This window comes from Myotis yumanensis, unplaced genomic scaffold, assembly GCF_028538775.1.
Source record: "Myotis yumanensis isolate MYYU_CA2020_CCGP unplaced genomic scaffold, mMyoYum1.0.hap1 SCAF_13, whole genome shotgun sequence".
Classification (NCBI taxonomy): Eukaryota; Metazoa; Chordata; class Mammalia; order Chiroptera; family Vespertilionidae; genus Myotis; species Myotis yumanensis.
Genome location: NW_027223764.1, coordinates 44,737,984 through 44,761,600, shown reverse-complemented (window position 1 = coordinate 44,761,600; position 23,617 = coordinate 44,737,984). Strand labels below are relative to the sequence as shown.

The window sequence follows — 23,617 nt, the reverse complement described above, 5'->3', positions numbered from 1 at the left end:
GAGAACTAAGGTATGACATAACTGCATTAAACGCAGTTCTCACTGGGAACTGGCAGGGATTATCAACTCATTCAAAACTGTCACCACATACATAGTGGCTTCAACTTCAGTAATCTCCCTGCCTACGCCTGAACTTAAATCATCAAGCTCCTTAGAAGACAAGAGGAAAGAAAAGAGATACTACAGTTGTCTCTCACAATACTTTATAATTTTTGTCCATCGAAGCAGCTTTTTCAGAAAATTTAAATAATATATTGTTTCTATAAAGGCATCATGAGGAGCACTAGATCATGGATATTTGGATTCAATTCCTAACTCTGCCACTAACTGATTTTGCACACGGCACTCAACTATTCTTGGTCTGTTTCCTCAGTTGTAAAATGTGGTTTGGATAACATTTAAAAATCTTTAAATTGCTGAAACCCGTTTGGCTCAGTGGATAGAGCGTCGGCCTGGGGACTGAAAGGTCCCAGGTTCGATTCCAGTCAAGGGCATGTACCTGGGTTGCAGGCACATCCCCAGTAGGAGATGTGCAGGAGGCAGCTGATTGATGTTTCTCTCTCATCAATGTTTCTAACTCTCTATCTCTCACCTTCCTCTCTGTAAAAAATCAATAAAATATATTAAAAAAAAATCTTTAAGTCGTCACTATAGATCAACACTATGTAAAATGCAGGCAAACAGCTGAAGAAACAGCATAAATATAACGTTATTAGCAGTTGCCTATCCTTTCACAAGTCAAATAAGGCTGGCATCAACCTTTAGATCAGTCTTTTGAACACAACCACCATTAAACCCTTCATTAAAAGGTGCAGCCTGTTGCCTCTTGCCACGCAGCGGAGGCTTTATATTTGGGAGATTTTCCAATTAAGAGTGGCCAGGAAGACAATGGTCAATTGAGTCCACATAAGAAAAGATTCTTAATATAGACAGTCACTGATCCACAACCTAATGAAGAGCAGCTTCCCATACTGGGCGTGGCAGTGGAAAGGGGAAATTAATCTGCTTCGACAGCACTTCCTTTATCCATCCTAAAATGCTATGAGCATTATAACCTGGGCTTATATGTACTGTAAAACCTTTCAGCACCTGAATTTCTCCTGCATAATGAAGTACTCTGCCTGTGTTAGTTCCGAATTATGCAATTTAAGAAAGAGAAACTGCATCCGAGTTCAGCACCGTTGAATGCTACCTTATCTTACCTGAGGGTTAGGTTCTCGAGCCATCTCTTAAATTTGTGTAGTCACAATAAGCAAAGAGAAACTGTTAAATCGCCAGGACTTAGGCGCTGGCGCCTAAGTGAAAAGAACAAAAACAAAAAACTTATTCTCTTCACTTTTGTGCTGGGGCCTCCCTTTCTCTGGGATAGTGAAGGCCAGGGTCTACTTTAAAACAGGGAGGTCAGAACACTGAGTAAATAACGTAACTTACCTCCTTTTAGAAATAGTTGCATTAGCATAAGTTAAACATTCAGTCAAAGATACCGCAGGGCGATACCCCATCGCCATTAACAAGAGCCTCAGAGCTCCGGGGGAGCCGCTGGGGGATGTGTTTACCTTTCACTGCAGACCTACTATCTGATCACACGCGTTTCACCTGCGGCTCCCACCAGCAGGTAAACAGATGGCGCCTCCGCGCACTCGTTCCCGTCAGAAGCAAACACATAAGGGACGCGCGGTTTCATCACTGGGGCAATCTACCTGCCCCGGAGAAGGGCCAACTTTGCAGGTCCGCCCAAGGCCGCGATGAAGTTCTGTCACAGGCGTGACCTGCAGGCAGGGACAGACGGGAGCACGCCACGCTTCCCCGGGGGTGGGGGAGGGAGCCACGTTTTTCATGGAAAAGTGACTACACACACAGGCAAGCCTCCAACCTTGGGATCTGGGCGGGGGTCACGCCAGGGGGCGGCTGCTGACAGACCCCGCCAAGTGCCACCGACCCCCAAAACTTCTGAGGAAAGCAGAAATGCTCGAATGAAAAGTGCAGAGGACCTCCCACCCGAGGCGGACCACCCGGGCGAAGGGGCGGCAGTCGGGGTCCCACCACCCCGCAGGCGAGCGGCTCGGGCGGCGCCCTCTCCGTACCTGACGGACGTCATGGCTTCACCTCCCAGCCCCACGCGCAGCGCCCGCGTCCGATGCTCCGCGTCCGCGCCGGCGGCGGCAGCAGCAGCAGCAGCAGGTACCACAGCAACTGCTCCTGCTCCGGCACTCAGCGACCGCGGCGCGTCCTCACACACCCCGGCGCCGCCCCCGCCCGCCGGGCCCTCGCGCTGATTGGCCGCGCCCGCTGGGGCCGCCCCGCCCCAGGCCAGCGGCCGCAGAGGGGCCAGACGCCCGGACCGCCCGGGGCCGCCCGCCCGCGCTCGGTTGGCACGCGGGCGCCGTGGCCATCTTGAGCCCCGGGAACAGCGTTCCCCCCACTCCCAGCTAACGGGACGTGAGGTCGGGTGCGCGCCTCAAAAATGGCTGCCCGAAAGGCCACCGGTGTATCAGTCACGGCCGCGGTCTCCTAGGCGGGCGCAGGTCGCTCTAGCGGACCTGAGACGGGGCGCCGCGGGGCAGTGCTCGGCGGTGGGTCACCTGCCCGCAGAGCCCGTCGGCAGGGGAAGCGCGGCAGCCGCCCGGACAGCTCAGCGGGGAATCGAAGACCAGGCGGCGCGCCGTAGGTTAAACTCGAACTCGCAGCCTTTGGAGCCAAGTGCGGAGCGCGATGGTCCCCAGGCGTTCTTGGGCTTAAACAATTAGAGCTGCTTTTGTAATGGGCGTGTAAGTGCCCGGGACCCTACTGTGTGATTAGAATCGAGGAGGGTGAGGCCCGGACACTGGTATTTTTAGCAAACGTCCCCTGGTGATCCAGGTACACACATAAAGTTTAAAACCTCTTCACCAAATCACCTTACTCAGACCATCCTGCTGGCCACATTTAGCTGTCAGATCACCTCACTTTTCTGAACAGTGTGCAGCCCTCTGATGCCATAGGAAAAGTTGAAAGACCCTCACTACTGGCCCTAACCTTACAAATTAATGGGGATAAAGGGTTCAGAAACTGATCCTGAACCACCAATAAAAGGCAGGTTAAATTAATTCCAACTGCGGGAAGGGGGCAGGTGGTCTCAGTAAACGCTTTCTGACCTAAATAGCTTTACTTGATTCCCTCTTTATTCTCTAATAATATTTATATTAACAGACTCCAACCCCCAATGGCATTCATTCACTGACCATTAGGATGGTGATCAATTCCATAGGTCTGAAATTAGTTACATCAGAACCACAACTCAACATGTGATAGTGAAATGTGCCTTGTGTGTAACCAGAAGAACTGAATTTTTAATTCTATTTAATTTTAATTAGTTTACATTTTAAAACCAAAGCAATGTAAAATATTTTCCCATTAAACACAATTTGGTTTTCACTGGACTACATTTCACTTTTTAACTTGAAAATTTCTCAAATTGAGACAATATAAATGTAAAAGACATACCATATTTTTTCACTACAGTACAAAACATATGTAAAATATCTTACTTTTTATATTGATTACATGTTGATGTAATATTTTGCTATGTTGGGTTAAATAAAATATATTACTAAGATTAAACTGTTTCTTTTTACTTTTTTAATGTAGCTACTAGACAATGTAAAATTATATGCATCTTGCATTGTTTCTACTGTAAAGTGCTGTTCTACTGTCTAAATTAGCCCTGCTTTTTTTACCTATCATTGCCCGTGACCAAATAATTATGTTCATAAAATGAAATTAATAGAGATACCAGTTTATAGATGGTCTGCTAATCATCTAAAATATGAAACATTCTAAAAGATTTAAGTTTCTGTCAAAAATGCTTTCTTTTAAGCATTTCTCTCTTTAATTTGGGAAATGCCTACCCAGAATGAAGCCATGGACTCTAAATCTGCCACGTTGGGCCCATGAGGAATGGCTGTTAAAAACAGAGCTATATTTGGCTGATGAGACTTTGACCAACTGTCCACAAACAGAATTAGTCAATTGTTCCTCTGGATTTCCACAGGATCTGAATCAAATTAAAAAAAAAAAAAAAAAAAAGGATAGCAATTTGTAGTGGTGGAGACACTGACTAATTCAACAGTTTCCCTCTCCCTATTGTGGAAAATGTTGATAACCCATGGAACTAAAAGTAAAACCAAGAATAATCCTTAGAAAAGATTTCAAAACTTCAACATTACTTTTAATAGGGGATATAGTATGGTGCTTCTCAAACTTTAACATGCATACACATCACATGCGGGATCTTGTTAAAATAAGGGTTTGACGCAGCAGATCTCTGTGGCCAAGATTTTGCAATTCTTTATGTACCCAAGATTTTGCAATTCTTTATGTACCCAGATCGCATCATTTGCTTTTCTGTGGATCCTGCTAAGTAGCAAGGTTGTAAAGGTAGCAAGACATGTGGTTTTTTAACCCCTGCTTGACTTCCTACTAGCTGTATGATCTTAGACTGGTTTTGGAACTTTGTCCTCAGTTTACCCATGCTTTTCAGGGCATTGCGAAGATTAAAACTTAATTCTAATAAAGTTCTTGGCACATGGCGTGATTATTTTCTTATTATCACACTAGTTAAAATTACATCTCTGGGAAGCATGACATGAAAGCTAACACGAACTTGGCCCTGAGAAAAATAAAATGCATTTTGCTCATGTCTAACATACTTTGTAACTCCCACTTTGATTTTTAACAATAAAATTTTTTTGTTCCAAAACAGCTAGACTTAAAACTTTATTTTTTAACAAACATACTAAATTCTATGTCATTAAGAGAAGACAAGGACCTGCAATATTCAAATATTTAATCAAATGAAAGCCATATCACATTCAAAGTTTTAAAAAACAAGTTTTTTTTTTAATCCTCACCCAAGGAAATGCTTAAAGAGAGGAAGAGATGAGAGAGAGACAGAGAGAGAGAGAGAGAGAGAGAGAGAGAGAGAGAGAGAAATATGAGAATCATCCATCTGTTGCCTTCTGCATATGCCCCAACCAGGGATCGAACCCTGGTTGTGCCCTGACCCAGAATAGAATCGGCAATCTTTCAGTGCATAGCATGATGCACAACCAACTGAGCCACTCTGGGTGGTAAAAAAAAAAACAACTTATTTTTGTTAAGGGTCACTTTACATTTAACTTAAAACTATAAGTGATTTTTTACATAATCAACACAACTTGCAAAATGTTTATTTAAAATGTATTTCGGTACCAGTTCATTTTGATAGGTACAGGCATAAGAATGTTATTTCAGGAAACAGGCTCATGTGTAATTAATTGTTCTTTCAGAGTCAATCACATATAGACAAAAGTAAAGACATTTTTTTCCAGGTAAAGGCAGAAGTTCTTTTTATTCACAGCAACTTTGTTTCCTCAGTCATGTTCTTTTTCTAATCTTTCCCTATCCTCTCTACCAACCAGTCTTTCCCAAAACAAACACACAAACACACACACACACACACACACACACACACAGCCACTGAGCAACTACTATTTAAACTCTTTTGATCAATTTTTTAAGCAATTTACTTCAACCCTATTCTCTATACTTTAGGGAAAAGCAGTCAATTGAAATTTTTATCCATCATTAACTTTTTTACAATTTAAATAGTTGAACCAGGATAAGTGTGACCCAAAGAGAATAGTTTGCTCTTGGGAAGATAAGTAAATATTCTATCTACTTTATCTAATTGTGTGGTTAGTCTGCTGCTATAAAAACAAATAGATTGCTAATTTCAACAGTTAAGTGCCTCTAGCCCAGCCAGTGTGGCTCAGGACTGAGCATCGACCAATGCAGTTCTCAACTTGTAGGTTGCGAACAATGAAAATACATCCTGCATATCAGATATTTACATTACGATTCATAACAGTAGCAAAATTACAGTTATGAAGTAGCAACGAAAATAATTTTATGGTTGGGGGTCACCACAACATGAGGAACTGTATTAAAGGGTCGCGGCATTAGGAAGGTTGAGAACCAATGAATGGTTCAATTCCCAGTCAAGGCACCTGCCTGGGTTGCAGCTCCATCCCAAGTGTGGAGCGTGCAGGAGGCAGCCGATCAATGATTTTCTTTCATCATTGATATATGTTTCTCTCTCTCTCTCTCTCTCTCTCTCTCTCAGCAGCCGATCAATGATTTTCTTTCATCATTGATATATGTTTCTTTCTCTCTCTCTCTTTCCCTCCCTCCCTCCCTCCCTCCCTCCCTCTCTCTCTCTCTCCCTTCCTCCCTCTCTCCCTTCCTCTCTGAAATCAATTAAAAAATACTTTTAAAAAAAAGTTAAGTGCCTCTGGATAGCATAACAAATATGTGGACCCACCATACTAATCTTTTCAACAAATGCTTCAAGCCCCCAAATAATAATAAAGTCCTGTTCAAACACAGCCAATTTGTTGTTAAGGGTGCAATAAAATAGCATTTTCATATATTACTAGAGGCCCAGTGCACAAAATTTGTGCACTTGGTGGGGGGGGGGGTGTGCGTCCCTCAGCCCGGCCTTCACCCATTTGCAGTCCAGGACCCCTTGGGGGAGTCCACCTGTTGACTTAGGCCCACTCCCCGGGGGATCAGGCTTAAGCTTGCAGTCAGACATCCTTCTGGTAGCCAGGGAGCCCTCGGGGGATGTCCGACTAAAGGCTTAGGCCCCCAAGGGATCGGGCCTAAACTGTTAGTTAGACATTCTTAGTGCTGCCATGGAGGTGGGAGAGGCTCCTGCCACCACCTCCGCACTGGCCAGCCATGAGCCAGCTTCTGGCTGAGTGGCACTACTCCTTGGTCTGACCTAAACCCTAGAGATTAGTACTTCATTTTACAACTTTTTCTCGGTTTATAGGCAGCAGCAAACTCAGACCACACAGTCGGGTGTGCAAGAAATGTTGCTTTCTTTATTGTTTAGTAACCAAACCTAACTTCAACTTCAGCCCCCATTCTGCCAAGTGAAAAAACAAAAACAAAATATTATTTAACTTAGGTTCCCCACCCCCTTCTCTGGAGTTGTACTTCCATGTCAGACAGTTTATATCTTAGGCAGAGGTGCCAAAGAACCGAGCAGGGTCAAGAACATGTGGACCTCAGTCTTCTGTCTGGACTGGCCCCCACCCAGTGCCCTTGACCCTCACCTGACCCTCACCTCAGAGCTCAAGTCCATGCCGACCCCTGGTATATTCTCCTCATCTGGGCCTTGAGGCCTCTTGGAGTCTAATTCGCTCTCTTCATCCCTCCCTGCCACCTTCTCTCTCTCACACAAAGAGCTATTGGGCTTTCTGGGGTGAGGTCCTCTGACACCTCCTCAGCCCCGTTGCATGGACATCATCTTGGTGCCTTGGTCACGGCCACAAAGCTGTGTGGCTGCTCTCAGACCCTCCGTCTCCTGCTGCCTTAGGGAGTGACTCAGTGGGAGGGGAGGGTCACAGTCTTTTTTACATGGCCGCCAACAAACACTCAGTGTTCCTTCCCTCTAGTTCTCCTTCTCCTCCTCACCCCAGTCCAGGCACGTCTATGTGCAGGGCAGGGGAGGGCGGAAGGCAGGGGTGTCTCTGACCCAGCACACAGGCTTCCAGATCCACTGCTCCCCCAGGCCTTCCATGCTCTGGACCTCGACACCCAGAACCTGTCCCCTCTCAGCTGCAGGTCTTTGCCCATAGTGGTCAAGTCTGTTTAGAGCAGTGGTTCTCAACCTTGGCTACACATTAGAATCACCTGGGAATCTTTTTAAAATCCTGATTTCTGCGCCTCATCCTTTGTTACTAATGTTGTGGCTCTACCCCATAACAAAGAAACAATTTCCAGAGGATGAGGCCCAGAAATCAGGATTTTAAAAAGATTCCCAGGTGATTCTAATGTGCAGCCAAGGTTGAAAACCACTGGTTTAGAGGCTTGAAGTCAAGAAGTGCCTCTTTGTTCTCTGCTTTCTGGAGGCGGTCAGCGTGGAACATTCCTGCCCTGGATTGGGGAGGGGTCTCTGGGTGTTAAGAATACCAGGAGGGGGAGCACAGACTCCTCCCAGAGCTCAGAGAGTGGAAGGGCAGCACCCCCTCACCTCTAACCCCAGGACATTTCTTTAGAAGCAGAAGCCTCATCCTGTGCAGGGGCCTGTGCTGGCTGCCTCAGTTTCTCAGAGACAACGAATTTGATGAATGTCTTTTCCCCACTGCAGTAGCTGCTTCATTTGTTCGTGCTCGAATTTTTCATTAGCTGCTAAATCCCCCGTGGCTGCAAACCTGTTGTGCCTGACTCAGCCAGTGGGGAGCTATGGGAGCTGTGCACGGACAGGGGAAGTGGCGGGGGGGGGCCTGCAGAGAGGGTCAGTGGTGCCTGCCTGGCTGTCTCAAAGGATGTGGCTTAGGTTAGGTCCTGTCCTTTGGCAACTTTAGGAGGGGAGGCCGTGTCCTCCGCTCCCTACTTTGACTCAGGGGCGGAAGTTCTCCTTGCTCTCTGGCCTCATAACTCAGTGGATCATAGTGGGATGCGGCAGGCAGGCGGCTTCTGCGACTGCAGACTGCACACGGGCGCCGGCCGGAGGTTTCTGTGGCTGCACACACTGTGGGCAGGCGGCTTCTGCAGCTACACACGGGCCGGGCCTGAAACCCCGGACGGGTCGGGTCACGGATGGCGGGCAGCTGGCTTCTGTGGCTGTACACGGACGCCAGCCTGTGGCCCGGACCTGATAGGGTCACGGGCAGCGGGCAGGTGGCTTCTGGGGTGTCCTGGGTTGCCGCCGGGCCTGCGCCCCAGCTCTACCCTCCAATCGCCATGGTGATACTGGGCGCAGGCCAGCCGACACCCCAGCCCTGGGGGGTCTGGGGTTGCCGGCTGGCCTGCGCCCGGGCCCTCCCGCCCTATCGCCACCATCGCTCGGCACAGGCCAGCCGGCAACCCCAAACCCTGGGGTCGGGTTTGCTGCCCGGCTTTCAATGGCGATCACCGGCTGGGGGGTGGGGAAAGGCGGCCTTTGCCCACCCCCTAGCTCTTGCCTGCCGCCTGGGTTGTGGATCACCATTCTTCAGTCCTTTCCCTTTCGCCTCCCATCATTGGACGTATGCAAATTAGCCGCCATCTTTGTTGGCGGTTAACTGCCATCTTAGTTGGCAGTTGATTTGCATAAGGATATGCTGATCAGCCAATGGGAAGGGTAGCGGTCGTACGCTAATTACCATTTTTCTCTTTTATTAGTGTAGAAGATTAGTGGGAGTTTAAATTAGTACATTTCTAAAAAGCTTCTCAGCAATATGTCACCAATTCCATTTTAGGCTACTATCATAAGTAAAATAGAACAATGTGAACAAAGATATGTAAAACCAGTTAATCATTTCAGCATTAATAGTAAAAAATTTATTACGTAAGTAACCAAAAACAGAACAACGGTTAAATAAATTACATAAGCATGTTATGAAGCTATTATAAAATCTTTCCATAAACTTTTTAAGAATGTACAAAAATGCTCATGATATAATGAAAAAAAACAATGAAATGAAAAAAGCAAAACAAACAAAAGGAATATAGAGAATGATCTTGACTTTGTTAAAAAAAAAAAAATACAAACTATAATTGCACACAAAAAAGATTGGTAAGAAACACACCAAAATGTTACTATTGGTTTCTCCAGAAACTGAAATTATGTCTAATTTTTACCTTATTTAAATTGATCTAGCTTATAAATTTTCCACTATATATTGGTTTTATTAGCACAAATTTTTGTAATTACTATTAAACTTTAATTATCTTTAGGAAATGATTTAAAACTACAAAAATTATTCCTACTCTTTATTAAAACACTTTTTTTTAAATCAAAACCTTCAAAACTATCATCTTTAGAGGAATTAGACTTACTTTATAAATATCTCGTCTTTTCATGTTTAAAGATACTTTAAGACAGGAATAACAAAAATAAAATATCTATTATTTTCTTGGTTAATTTTAAATCTTAACTTGACAAAAGTTAAAAGCATAAATACCACTTTTAGAGCTTCACACAGCCTTTCAGAGGCTTGCTGTCACAACACTGAATGTGGAATTTCTTCCCTGCATGGGTATTTAAAAATATATCTCATTTCATGTGAATTAAAATACTGATCGAAATAATATTTTAAAACAATTTAAATCATACTCCAAAAAGAGAAATTTCTTAAGACTTATCTCCCTAAAATAAGTAGTATGTTACAGTGTGAATTTCAGGAGCCTGGGAATAAGGAGATAGAAATTATAATCCTGAGACTACCAAAAACATTATGCCCTTTGACCACCGGTGTCCTTATCTGAAACACAGGAAGTTTGTAAAGGTAGCATCTCAGGTCTCTTTCAGTTTTACTGGATAATGAAAGAAAAAAAAAACAACATTCACTTATATCTTAATACAAATTGGGTTCTTTTTAAAGTTGATCAGTTCTAAGGTAATAAAATATATGCAATTTTAGTTAGCTTTCATTATGGATAAGGTTATTCACAGAAACATTGCTCAATGTATTAACTATTTTCCCCAAAAGACATTATTAGAGGTCTACTATTTTTACTTGCTTTAATTAGTGTCTGTGGATACTTATGTCACATTTCACTTTAACAGAATATAATCTTTAAATAGAACCTGACAATTTATTTACCAGGAGAATTTGAAGAATTGAACTTGATTGACTGAACTTTATTTAGTAAGAATTCTTAGCAAAACTCCCTCCCAGGAACACCTACACAGTACTTCTTTATTTGCAGTGAACTACAAATCTCTGAAACTCAAAGACCTCCATCTAAAAGTACAGGATAACAGTGCTTCCCAATTATTCATGCTGCCACGAACATATTTTTAAATTATACAACTGAATATCACTATTATTTTACAAAAGGACATCTTCTTATATAAAAACCCTAAGTGTAACATCACAACCCGAGGCACGACCAACTGGAAGAAAGTTAGTCCTGCAGGGGTTGTCTTGGAAATGGCTGCACCCTCCCCCGAGCTATTTCCCAGAGCTGTTTCCGGTAAGGGCGAGGTTTGAGGCAGGAACCCACCCTCGGAGTGTGGAGGCATATCTTTATAAAGTGTGCCCCGCCAGCATGGCCAAGGGTGAACCTGAGTGGGGGTGGCTGAAAGGCTTAGAAAAGACAGACAAGAGAATGAAAGCCAGGTCTCAGTGGGACGCTGCTTCTCTGAGAGACAGTGACCACGCCCACTGCCCTGTCTTTATTTTACAGCAGATGCCACGAGGCAAAGTAAGGGCGTCACCAAGATGTTTACAACACTCTCCTGGGTTTCAATCCTACTCAACTACATGCACCTGAACTCTATCAAGCCTACATCACTCAGGCACGTGGGGCCATGTGTTTGGACCATAGGTTCAAGCTTACAACTATAGCTGTTGGCTATAATTGTGCTGGGAGGGCCCTGCCCTCCAAGCTGGGACTTGCACGTGGCAATGAGAGGACTGTGCCCTCTCATCAGTCCAAGGCTTGAACCTGTTCAAAACACTGCAGCGGCTCCCCACAATAAAGTTTTAATACATTATATTAGAGGTTGTTGTGGTACTGTTGTACCCACAGCGTCTACAGGAATTGCTGCAAATTTACTTCTCGGTGGAAGAACCTTTCATTCCCAGTGTCAATGACCAATTCCATTAAATGAAACTTCAATTTCTAGACTAGATATAAACAGTGAAGTTGCTAAAACTATTAAAAAGGCCCAACTTCTCATTATTGATGAATGCATCATGGCATCCAGTCATGCTATAAACGCCATAGACAGATTACTAAGAGAAATTATGAATTTGAATGTTGTATTTGGTGGGAAAGTTCTCCTTCTTGGAGATTTTTGACAATGTCTCAGTATTGTACCGCATGCTATGCGATCGGCCACAGTACAAACGAGTGTAAAGTACTGCAATGTTTGGGGATGTTTCAGGAAGTTGTCTCTTACAACAAATATGAGACCAGAGGATTCTGCGTATAGTGAATAGTAAAACTTGGAGATGGCAAACTTGATAGCAGTTTTCATTTAGGAATGGATATTATTGAAATCCCCTGTGAAATAATTTGTAATGGATCTATTATTGAAGCTTCCTTTGGAATATTATCTATAGATAATATTGAAAATATATCTAAACGTGCAATTCTTTGTCCAAAAAAATAAGCACGTTCAAAAATTAAATGAAGAAATTTTGGATATACTCAATGGAGATTTTCACACATATTTGAGTGATGATTCCATTGATTCCACAGATGATTCTGAAAAGGAAAATTTTCCCATCGAATTTCTTAATAGTATTACTCCTTTGGGAATGCCGTGTCATAAATTAAAATTGAAAGTGGGTGCAATAATCATGCTATTGAGAAATCTTAATAGTAAATGGGGTCTTTGTAATGGTACCAGATTTATTATCAAAAGATTATGACCTAACATTATCGAAGCTGAAGTATTAACAGGATCCGCAGAGGGAGAGGTTGTTCTGATTCCAAGAATTTATTTGTCCCCATTTGACACTGGCCTCCCATTTAAATTGATTAAATGACAGTTTCCCGTGATGCCAGTATTTGTGATGACTATTAATAAATCACAAGGACAAACACTAGACAGAGTAGGCATATTCCTACCTGAACCCGATTTCGCACATGGTCAGTTATATATTGCTTTTTCTCGAGTTCGAAGAGCATGTGACGTTAAAGTTAAAGTTCTAAATACTTCAGCACAAGGAAAATTAGTCAAGCACTCTGAAAGTGTTTTCACTCTTAATGTGGTGTACAGGGAGATATTAGAATAAGTTTAATCACTTTATCAGTCATTGTTTGCATCACTGTTGTTTTTATATCATGTTTTTGTTGTTTTTATATCATGTTTTTGTTTTTATATCATGTTTTTGTCGTTTTTATATCATGTCTCTGTGGTTATATCCTTTTGTTACTGTTTATTTATTAATAAATTTATATAGTTTTTTCATATACATTTTATTAATTTCCTTTCATCTCTCACATTTCTATTATAGAGAAAGGGCAAATAGCAATATTAAAATATTTCCTCTAATTCCCTTTTAATGTGCACGAATTTCATGCACCGGGCTGCTAGTTTTAACATAAAAAATGTATGAAGGGGCCCTAGCTGGTTTGGCTCAATGGATAGGGCGTCAGCCTGTGGACTGAAGGGCCCCAGGTTCGATTCCAGCCAAGGGCACATGCCTGGGTTGCAGGCTCGATCCCCAGTAGGGGGCATGCAGGAGGCAGCCAATCAATGATTCTCTCTCATCATTGATGTTTCTCTCTCTCTCCCTCTCCCTTCCTCTCTAAAATCAATAAAATATATTTTTTAATAAAAAAAATGTATGAAGAGCCCTGGCCAGTGTGGTTCAGTTGGTTGGGTATTGTCATATGGAATAGAAAGGTTGCTGGTTCCATCCCAGGTAGGTAGTGTGTGAGGTAAGCAATAGATGTTTTGTTCTCACATCAATGTTTCTCTCCTCTTTCTCTCTCTCTCTTTCTCTCTCTCTCTCTCTCTCCCTCCCTCCCTCCCTCCCTCCCTCTCTCCTTCCTTTTCCCTCTCCCTTCCCAAAATATTGTTGGTAATCTTATGAAGTATGTTTTCTATACAAAAGATTTTCTTCTTTTTACTTCACCATAGGGCTGATCTATGGTACTTCACAAACAAGCTTTTAAGAATCATTCACTCATTATCTCAACAAATATTTAATGAGCATCTACCCTACTACTCAAGACACTAGATAGATATTCAACAACAATCAAGAACGTGTACTGCCTGGCTGGGTGGCTCAGTTGGTTGGAGTGTCTCCTTTGTACCAAAAGGTTTCAGGATGGATCCCCCTGGTAGGGGTGCATACAGGAGGCAAACAATTGATGTTTCTCTCTCACATCAATGTTTCTTTCTCTCCTTCTTTCTCTCTCTCTCTCTCTTTCTCTCTCTCCCTTCCTCTCTCTCTAAAAATCAATAAAAACACAACCTCAGGTGAGGATTTAAAAAATTAAAAAACAGCCCAGCTGATGTGGCTTAGTGGTTGAGTGTCAACCTATGAACCAGGAGGTCTCAGTTCAATTTCCCCTTCAGGGCACATGCCCAAGTTGCAGGAGGCAGCCGATCAATAACTCTTTCATCGTTGATGTTTCTATCTCTTTCTCCCTCTCTCTTCCTTTCTGAAATCAATAAAAATATTTTTTTTAAAAAATATACTGCCCTTATAGAACTTACATTCTAGTGAAGGGATATAAATGAATAATCAAACAAATAAGAACATCAAATGATCATTAGTGCTATGCAGAGAATAAAAACCACCAGACCAAAGTAGAGAAATTCTCCTTCAGATTGGGTAGTCAGGGAAGGCCTCCAGCAAGAGAGAACTAAATGACAAGAGCGAGGTAGGAGAAGGGCATTCCTAAAAGACAGCACTAAAATGGTAAGTGGAAGGCCAGTGTGAAAAAAGGCGAGGGAGAGAAGAAAGGTTTGTGGTCAGAGCAAGAAGCAGATCATCTTAGCTTTTATAAGCCTAAGAAATTTTGATTTTATTATAACCATGACAAGAATCCACTATAATTAAGTTTTACTCAAAGGAATGACATGATTTAATTTTGTTTTAAAAGATCACCCTGGTTATAGTATGAAGAATGGAATACAGGAGCATGAAAGCAGAAAGACTAAATTAGAAGCCTGTTGTAGTAATACAGATGAAAAACACTCCTGTTTGAATCATGAAGATAGTGATGGACATAGAGAGAAACAGATGGACATTTGGAGGTAGAATGACAGGATCTGCTGATGAAATAGAAATGGGGGACTAAGGAAGGAAAGGAATCAAGAGTTAACTCCTAGATTTTGGACTAAATTGGGTAAATGGTGCTGCTATTTACTGCAATAAATGGAGAAGGCAACAGAGAGGCTCAGAAGACTGGAGTTCTGAGAGAAGTCAGGGATGGAGGTAGACACTGTGAAACAGGTTTTTCTTTCTAGTTTTTTTTTACTTTTTAGTGCCTACTGTTTTCCTTTTAATTTTTTTTTAATTTTATTTATTGATTTTAGAGAGGAAGGGAGAGAGAGAAACACTGATTTGTTGTTCCATTTATTTATGCACTCATTAGTTTATTCTTGTATGTGCTCTGACCGGGGATTGAACCTGCAATCTTAGTTTATCGGGATGACCCTCTAACCAACTGAGTTACCTGGCTAGGGCATACCTGCTGTTTTCTGAAATATTAAAAATGAGTGTCCAGAATGCAGTATATGCAGTTTCATTTGAACAACACCCTAATAAGCAAACTATTCTATCTCAGCTGTCAGATGCTAGCAGGTACAAATATAAGTAGAATAAATAAGTAAAACTTACTGAGTGCCTAATATGTGCCAGACAGCATGCTATATATCTTTCTAGTACTACCCCACTTGAATTTACAACAACCCTATGAGGAGATATTTTATTATCACCATCTTATAGATGAAAAAATTGAAGCTCAGAGAGGTTAAATAACTTACAAAGCCATACATAACAGAAGAGAAATCTAAAGTCTGGTAGTCTGACTCCAGAACTGGGGCTAATTACCATTATACACAGTGTCACTAGAGTAAGTCCAAGATAGACTGATGTAAGTCGGAGACTTTTATAAATATCCAAATTCCAGAACACCACACTATGCTTCCACCAAGATGTAATGATTTAGTGACAGCTTTCTGATTAGCGGGAGCACCATATGAAATACTTTCAGAAATTGTCTCTTTTATTTCCATACTAGAGGGCCGGTGCACAAAATTCGTGCTGTCGGAAGGGGGTGGGGGTCCCTCAGCCCAGCCTGAGCCTTCTCACAGTCCGGGAGCCTTGGGGGATGTCCGATTGCTGGCTTAGGTCATCCTTAGCGCTGCTGCAGAGGTGGGAGAGGCTCCCACCACCACCACTGGGCCCAGCTCAAAGCTTCTGGCTGAGCGGGGCTCCCCCTGTGGGAGCACACTGACCATCAAGGGGCAGTTCCAGCATTGAGCGTCTGCCCCCTGGTGGTCAGTGTGCGTCACAGTGACCAGTCGTTCCGCCATTCGGCCTATTTGCATATTAGCCTTTTATTATATAAGATAGGATATGCTGAGGAACCAAGATGGCGGCGTAGGGAGCGGACCTGTGTGTGTTGCTCTCTCACAGCATCACTGAAACTATCAACTATGAAGTAAACAACCGCCACTCAGAACCATGGGGAAGTTGGCCCAGTGGGAGATCTACAACTGGAGGAAAAGAAAGAAGCGCAGTGAGACTGAGTGGGAGCTACGGAGGCACCAAAACCAGAGCCTATCCCAACAAATTGCAGACTTCAACTGCTCGCAGCCATGAGAGACACACTCAAGAAGCAGACCCAGGAGAACCAGGATGGCGGCATAAGGAAGAGACCTGTGCGTGCTACCTCACACAACAACATCGAAACTACCAAATATCAGACAAACACCTATCATACAGAACCATGGGAAAGTTGGCCCAGTGGAAGCTCTACAACTGGAAGGAGAGAAAGAACATTGAGACTGAGTAGGATGTGACACCAAGTACAGAGCCCAACCCAACAAACTGCAGATTTCAACTCCTCGCATAGAAAGAAGCGCATTGAGACTGAGTAGGATGTGCAGAGGCACCAAGTACAGAGCCCATCCCAGCAGGCTGCAGATTTCAGCTCCTTGCATCTGGGAGGGACGCAATCGGGGGGCAGAGTCGGGTCCGGGGCCGGCCAGGGCTGGGCCTGACTCGGCCGGCACTGTGGAACTGCTGTACCAGCAAGCGCACAAACATGCTAACTGGTCCCAGTCTCTTGTGGGGCGCTGGGGGACAGCAGACAGGCAGTCTGTGCACTTGGTGGAGGGCAGGAGTGCTGGATGTTCAACCACCAGGAACGCCTGGAGATTTTGTCTAGTGGGGAGCCGCCGGCAGGGGACAGAGGGCCAAACTTCCTGTTTCCCCGGTAAGGCTGGGATGGCCCCGGTGAGGTCGGGATGGCCCCGGTGAGGTTGAAACGGTCCCGGTGTGGTAGGGACGACCCCGGTCAGGTCGAAACGGCCCCGGTGTGGTAGGGACGACCCCGGTGAGGTTGAAACGGCCCCCGTGAGGTAGGGACGACCCCAGTCAGGTCGAAACGGCCCCCGTGAGGTAGGGACGACCCCGGTGAGGTTGAAACGGCCCCCGTGAGGTAGAGACGACCCCAGTCAGGTCGAAACGGCCCCAGTGTGGTAGGGACAACCCCGGTCAGGTTGAAACGGCCCCCGTGAGGTAGGGACGACCCCGGTGAGGTTGAAACGGCCCCCGTGAGGTAGGGACGACCCTGGTCAGGTCGAAACGGCCCCGGTGTGGTAGGGACAAACCCGGTCAGGTTGAAACGGCCCCCGTGAGGTAGGGACGACCCCGGTGAGGTTGAAACAGCCCCCGTGAGGTAGGGACGACCCCAGTCAGGTCGAAACGGCCCCGGTGTGGTAGGGACGACCCCGGTGAGGTTGAAACGGCCCCCGGTGTGGTAGGGACGACCCCGGTGAGGTTGAAACGGCCCCCGTGAGGTAGGGACGACCCCGGTCAGGTCGAAACGGCCCCGGTGTGGTAGGGACGACCCCGGTGAGGTTGAAACGGCCCCCGTGAGGTAGGGACGACCCTGGTGAGGTTGAAACGGCCCCCGTGAGGTAGAGACGACCCCAGTCAGGTCGAAACGGCCCCAGTGTGGTAGGGACAACCCCGGTCAGGTTGAAACGGCCCCCGTGAGGTAGGGACGACCCCGGTGAGGTTGAAACGGCCCCCGTGAGGTAGGGACGACCCTGGTCAGGTCGAAACGGCCCCGGTGTGGTAGGGACAAACCCGGTCAGGTTGAAACGGCCCCCGTGAGGTAGGGACGACCCCGGTGAGGTTGAAACAGCCCCCGTGAGGTAGGGACGACCCCAGTCAGGTCGAAACGGCCCCGGTGTGGTAGGGACGACCCCGGTGAGGTTGAAACGGCCCCCGGTGTGGTAGGGACGACCCCGGTGAGGTTGAAACGGCCCCCGTGAGGTAGGGACGACCCCGGTGAGGTTGAAACGGCCCCCGTGAGGTAGGGACGACCCCAGTCAGGTCTAAACAGCCCCGGTGTGGTAGGGACGACCCCGGTGAGGTTGAAACAGCCCCCGTGAGGTAGGGACAACCCCAGTCAGGTCGAAACGGCCCTGGTGTGGTAGGGACAACCCCGGTCAGGTCAAAACGGCCCCGGTGTGGTAGGGACGACCCCGGTGAGGTTGAAACGGCCCCCGTGAGGTAGGGACGACCCCGGTGAGGTTGAAACGGCCCCCGTGAGGTAGGGACGACCCCAGTCAGGTCGAAACGGCCCCGGTGTGGTAGGGACGACCCCGGTGAGGTTGAAAGGGCCCCCGTGAGGTAGGGATGACCCCGGTCAGGTCGAAACGGCCCCGGTGTGGTAGGGACGACCCCGGTGAGGTTGAAACAGCCCCCGTGAGGTAGGGACGACCCCAGTCAGGTCGAAACGGCCCCAGTGTGGTAGGGACAACCCCGGTCAGGTTGAAATGGCCCCCGTGAGGTAGGGACGACCCCGGTGAGGTTGAAACGGCCCCCGTGAGGTAGGAACGACCCTGGTCAGGTCGAAACGGCCCCGGTGTGGTAGGGACGACCCCGGTGAGGTTGAAACGGCCCCCGTGAGGTAGGGACAACCCCGGTCAGGTCGAAACGGCCCCGGTGTGGTAGGGACAACCCCGGTCAGGTTGAAACGGCCCCGGTGTGGTAGGGACGACCCCAGTGAGGTTGAAACAGCCCCCGTGAGGTAGGGACGACCCTGGTCAGGTCGAAACGGCCCCGGTGTGGTAGGGACAACCCCGGTCAGGTTGAAACGGCCCCGGTGTGGTAGGGACGACCCCGGTGAGGTTGAAACGACCCCCGTGAGGTAGGGACGACCCCGGTGAGGTTGAAACGGCCCTCGGCCCTGGTGAGGTTGAGACTACTCCAGTGAGGTTGGGACAAATAAAGGGGACCAGTATGGACTGATGAACAGGGGTAGATACAGAAGCAGAGCAACATTGAACAGAATGTTAAACTACAGTGGGAAGCCTGGGGAGGGTTGGGAGGGGGGATTAAGAGACCAACTGAAGGACTTATATGCATGCATATAAGATTAACCAATGGACACAAGACACGGGGCGGGGGGGGGCAGGGGGTAGGGGCCGGGGGAATGTCAAGGGGGGGGAAAAAGGAGACATATGTAATACTCTTTGTAATACTTTAAGAAATAAAAATTATTAAAATAATAAAAAAAAAAAAAAAGATAGGATATGCTCATTCACAGATTAAATCTGATCAGCCAATGAATCTGCCATTTTTGCCTTTAATTTAGCTAAGATTCCTATGACCTAGAACCACTTCTTGGACCCCTTTATTTTTTTAAATTTCAACCATTTCATTTCTGTCAAAAATCAAAAAAGTTATTGCTTTAGAAAATAAAACACATCTTTCTTACTACTGTGCAAGATAGGAGCACAGAGTAAGTACCAAGTGGCTAAATGTACTATCACGCTAAGTAGATTTCCCCCCACACCCCAGCCATTCAAGTTGTGTGAATCAAATTTAGGCTTCAGTGAAATTACAAACTATTTATCAAGACTCAGAAGTTGAAACCACAGATATTCACAAAAGATTCCACTGTAAAAAATATATATATAGGTAAATAACAAATTACTTATATAGTGTTCGGGTATATTCTTTTTCTAACTCCTAGTACATATCATTTTCTAAACAGAAGTAAAAATAAATATGCTCTCAAATTGAATATAGTTTTATCTGAGAAATGTCCTAAGAAATATTTATTCCTACTGGGTTGTTTTATAAACGATGAGATTTAAGTCTAAAAACGTTTTTTTATTCAATGTTTTTATTTTTGTTTTTACTCTAAGACTGTAATAACAGGAACCAACAATCAATCCCATAGTCAGCACTTATGAGGATCAACCTAGATTTGAAGGTCTCATCTTCACTCTACTACATTGGTTGAGGCCCATCTTCTCTCAAAATCTGTGGGACAGGACCAAGATTGGCATTCACTAATCTGCCTAAAGAGACCTTAAATTGGATGCAGGAAGAATTAGAGTGACATATATAGAGCAAAGCCCCGCCCTATGGAAATAGGGTAGACTGTTTTTCTGCAATGAGTAGATATTTAAAATTGAAAGACTAGGATATTTATGTGGTGGTGATGGTAGTGGAGCTGGTAGTGATAGTAGTCTCTGTTTTACTGGGAAAGATGGGAGGGAAAGAAGTGCAAAGAGCCTACCAAAACTGTGGTATTTGAGATAATGTGTCTTTGAAGTATTTTTCCTTAGATAGCACAACAGACATTCCAAATCAAGTAGAATTAAGATTATGGAGTACTGTCAGTGGAGATTACTTTACCCTGTGGTTACTTGATGGGATCATGTAGTATTTAGTGAAAACAGAAGGATTATTAGCTTTGGAGTGGGTTGAAATGCAGATTTCCTAATGAGTCATTACATATGTGAGAGAATTAGGCATGAAGACATTAAAGACAAAATTTTTTATTACTTCAATGGTATAAAAGGTAATCATTGAAAAGTGCAATGTGATGGGACCATCAATATCAGGGTTTTGGTATATATTCATACTGCATACACACTGTATGTATGCATGTATGTATGTCCCTATATAATATTACTCCAAAAATTGTTATTTTGGTATAACTAAGCATCTATAACTTAACATCATTTTGCTAGGAGTTGGGATATTTACCTTCACAATGCCTATTTATAAATTTAAAATATACTTACGTTCTCCCATTCCCATTTTACTTTGGGTAAGTTTTAATATTTATTTTAAAATGCTAGCATTTAAACCTAAGGGATCTCGTTCTAAGTTTTTATCATTTGTTCACATTCCTAAAATATTTTGAAAGAAATCTTGACTATCTCATGTCTTCCTTGGCAAGGAGGGGAAAAACACCTTGGGATAGAGAAACATTTAAGATGAATGTGGTTTATCTAACAAACAGAACATTTGCCGCAAACACAGGCAAAGGAGAATTACTCAGCAGCACAGCTGGTCAAACAAACAGCCCAACGAAAGCCAGAGGTTAAACTGAGATACTGCTTTAAGTTTTGAGATTCTCAATAGCCACAGTGTATGACAAGATACATCTTTTTGCTTGTATCTTAAGAGATTGCTGTTAATATTCCAAATATGGGCAGATATTCAGAAATCGGCATTGTTTTTTTAATCCTTGTGGTTCTATCACAGGGAATACATTTTGTAAGAGTGGATGAATTCTTTTTCTTCAACTGAGGTAAATTAATATAGCACATTATGTATTTTCAGATGTACAATGTAATGATTCAATATTTGCACACTTTGCAAAATAATCACCACAATAAGTCTAGTTAACATCTGTCACTATACATAGTTACAAAATTGGTTTTCTTGTGATGAGAACTTTAAACAAAAACTTATAATGTTTTTGTTTTCTTTACTGAAGAGCAGGATGGGAGGTGGGAGCAGATTTCTTACTCCTTCAGATTTCAACATAAACATAACAGTCTCAGCTTGCTTGTATGTGAAAAGAGCAACTACACCCAAATGTAATCTTCAGACATGTAAGAAGGTAGTTCCTTTTGTATGCCACATAAACTTTCTAGGTAGCATTAGGTAGTAAACTTAACACTCCACAGAACATTCCATAGAAATTTTTAAACCTTAAATTATTTTCATTAAAAACCTAAAACTCTCAGTATTTCATGGAAAATATGCATATTTAAATTAAACTCTGAACTTTGAAACCAGAAATAGACATTTTACAGATGATGTGTTATAGAATTGTGCACCTCAATGAAACCGGTATAATTTTGTTAACCAGTATCTCCAATAAATGCAATTTTAAAAAAAGACACTTTTCCAACGAGAGAGGAATTATTAAAAGTAATCATCTTTCTCCCTGGCTAGTGTGACTCAGGCCCATGCACCAAAAGGTTGCAGGTTCGATTACCAGTCAGGGCACATACCTAGATTGTGGGTTTGATCCCCCCACTAGGGGTGCAGGCACATAAGGGAGGCAACTAATAGATTTTTCTCTCCAGTATCTATGTTTCCTTCTCTCTCTCTCTCTCTCCCTTCCCTTCCTTCCCCTCTCTCTAGAGTTAGTAAAGCATATCCTTGAGTGAGGATTTTCAAAAAAGTAATCTTTCAAAGACTAATTGAAGAATTAAATGTTTGATATATAATTCAGTCATCTCTTTCAAAATTATTTTGCCATAATTGTGGAATTTAAAAATGGTCACAATTTCTTAGAGACAAGAGTCCATGTCCCCTCCCTTTGAATCTAGGCTAGCGTATCACTCCTTTAACCAATAAGGTATATTGGAAGTGATGCTGTGCCAGATTGCAGGCTAGCATTTAACAGTTCGGCCAATTCATGTTTTGGGCTCTTGGAGCCTTGGGCTGCCATATAAGAAGTCCAACTACAGCAACCACGTGGAAAGGCCCTCAAACTACATAGTGAGTTGAGCCAAGCTTTTCAGCCATCTTCCCCAAAGCACCAGGCAAGTGAGTAAAGACAACTTGACCCCTCCAGGCTAAACCTGTTGTCAGCTAAATACCTCCAAGTGATCCTAGTCAACATCACATGGAGCAGAAGAATAAACCGGTCAAGCCATGTCTGAATTCCTGATCCACAAATTATGAACTCTAATAAAATGGTTATTTGAAGCCACTAAATTTTTGGATAGAAAACCAAAATTACTGTGAAAAATACCTTTTCATTATAATCCAATATTCTATCATTACATATCTGAAACAATGTTTCACAAAGCAATTCTTGCCCTCACCATATGTAATGCACTGATGTTTCCTATTCTATTTTCTTTTTAGAAAATACCAGTTGTGCCACACCCAAAATTGATTCATGATATAGTTTGGAAAGCATTTTAGTCCATGCTGATCACAAGTGCATACACATATCTATACAGAAAATTTAAAAAGGACACAAGTGGCCTGATTCCTAACCTAAACCTCTTCTCTTGCACCATGCTAACAGTCCATAGGTATTACAGCTCATATTAACAAGTTTCCAACAAATTCACATACACACCTCAGAGCTGAGTAAAAAGCTGAAAAGCGGAGATGTCCTGAAATTGAAATTTATATAGAAATCAGAAATAGCTAAGAGGAATTGAGTCTTTTCCTTTTTACTACCTCCTTTTACCTCCTCCTTTCTGTTCACAAATCTATAATTCCCTCCCCCTACTTCCTTTTTCCTGTGGTTACCAAGCTTTATAAAAGTAAGGTTTTTAAATACAGGTTTCCCTGCTATCCAAAAAGTAGAGTGTTTCTATGAAATCTTTCATAAGCTGAAACAGACTAAAAAGAAGAAGCAATTATTTTAGGACACATCTTGCTAAAGGATGTACAAAATAAATCAAGAGAAAGCACAGAGGCTCCAGACAGGATTCAAAGCTGTGGTGGCTTGATGCTGAGATGCTAAGTATAGTTTCTGGGAAGGGCACTGATAGGGCCACTCTCACTGCTCAGAGCGTATGCTGCCTCTATAAGAGCTCACTGCAAAACAAACCCTGAATGCTAATTTTGCTTTTCACCTTTTTTTGTAAAAGTAAAAATCCTCTTGGCTTTCTTTC

General features: G+C 43.8%; 1 protein-coding gene across 2 annotated transcripts in view; it reads right to left on the bottom strand.

The window, feature by feature from the left end:
• The window catches only part of ADK (adenosine kinase), a 483,761-nt gene that overhangs the window by 441,929 nt on the left and 18,215 nt on the right, over positions 1 to 23,617 (bottom strand). Inside the window, exon 1 of one of the 2 annotated variants that reach the window (XM_070433038.1) lies at positions 2,085 to 2,212. The exons of the other annotated variant lie outside the window; for it this stretch is intronic. Within the exon in view, the coding sequence (XP_070289139.1) occupies positions 2,085 to 2,098 (14 nt within the window). The 5' untranslated portion in view covers positions 2,099 to 2,212. Of the gene's footprint in view, positions 1 to 2,084; positions 2,213 to 23,617 lie in introns of those variants that run through there. 2 annotated transcript variants of the gene reach the window in all.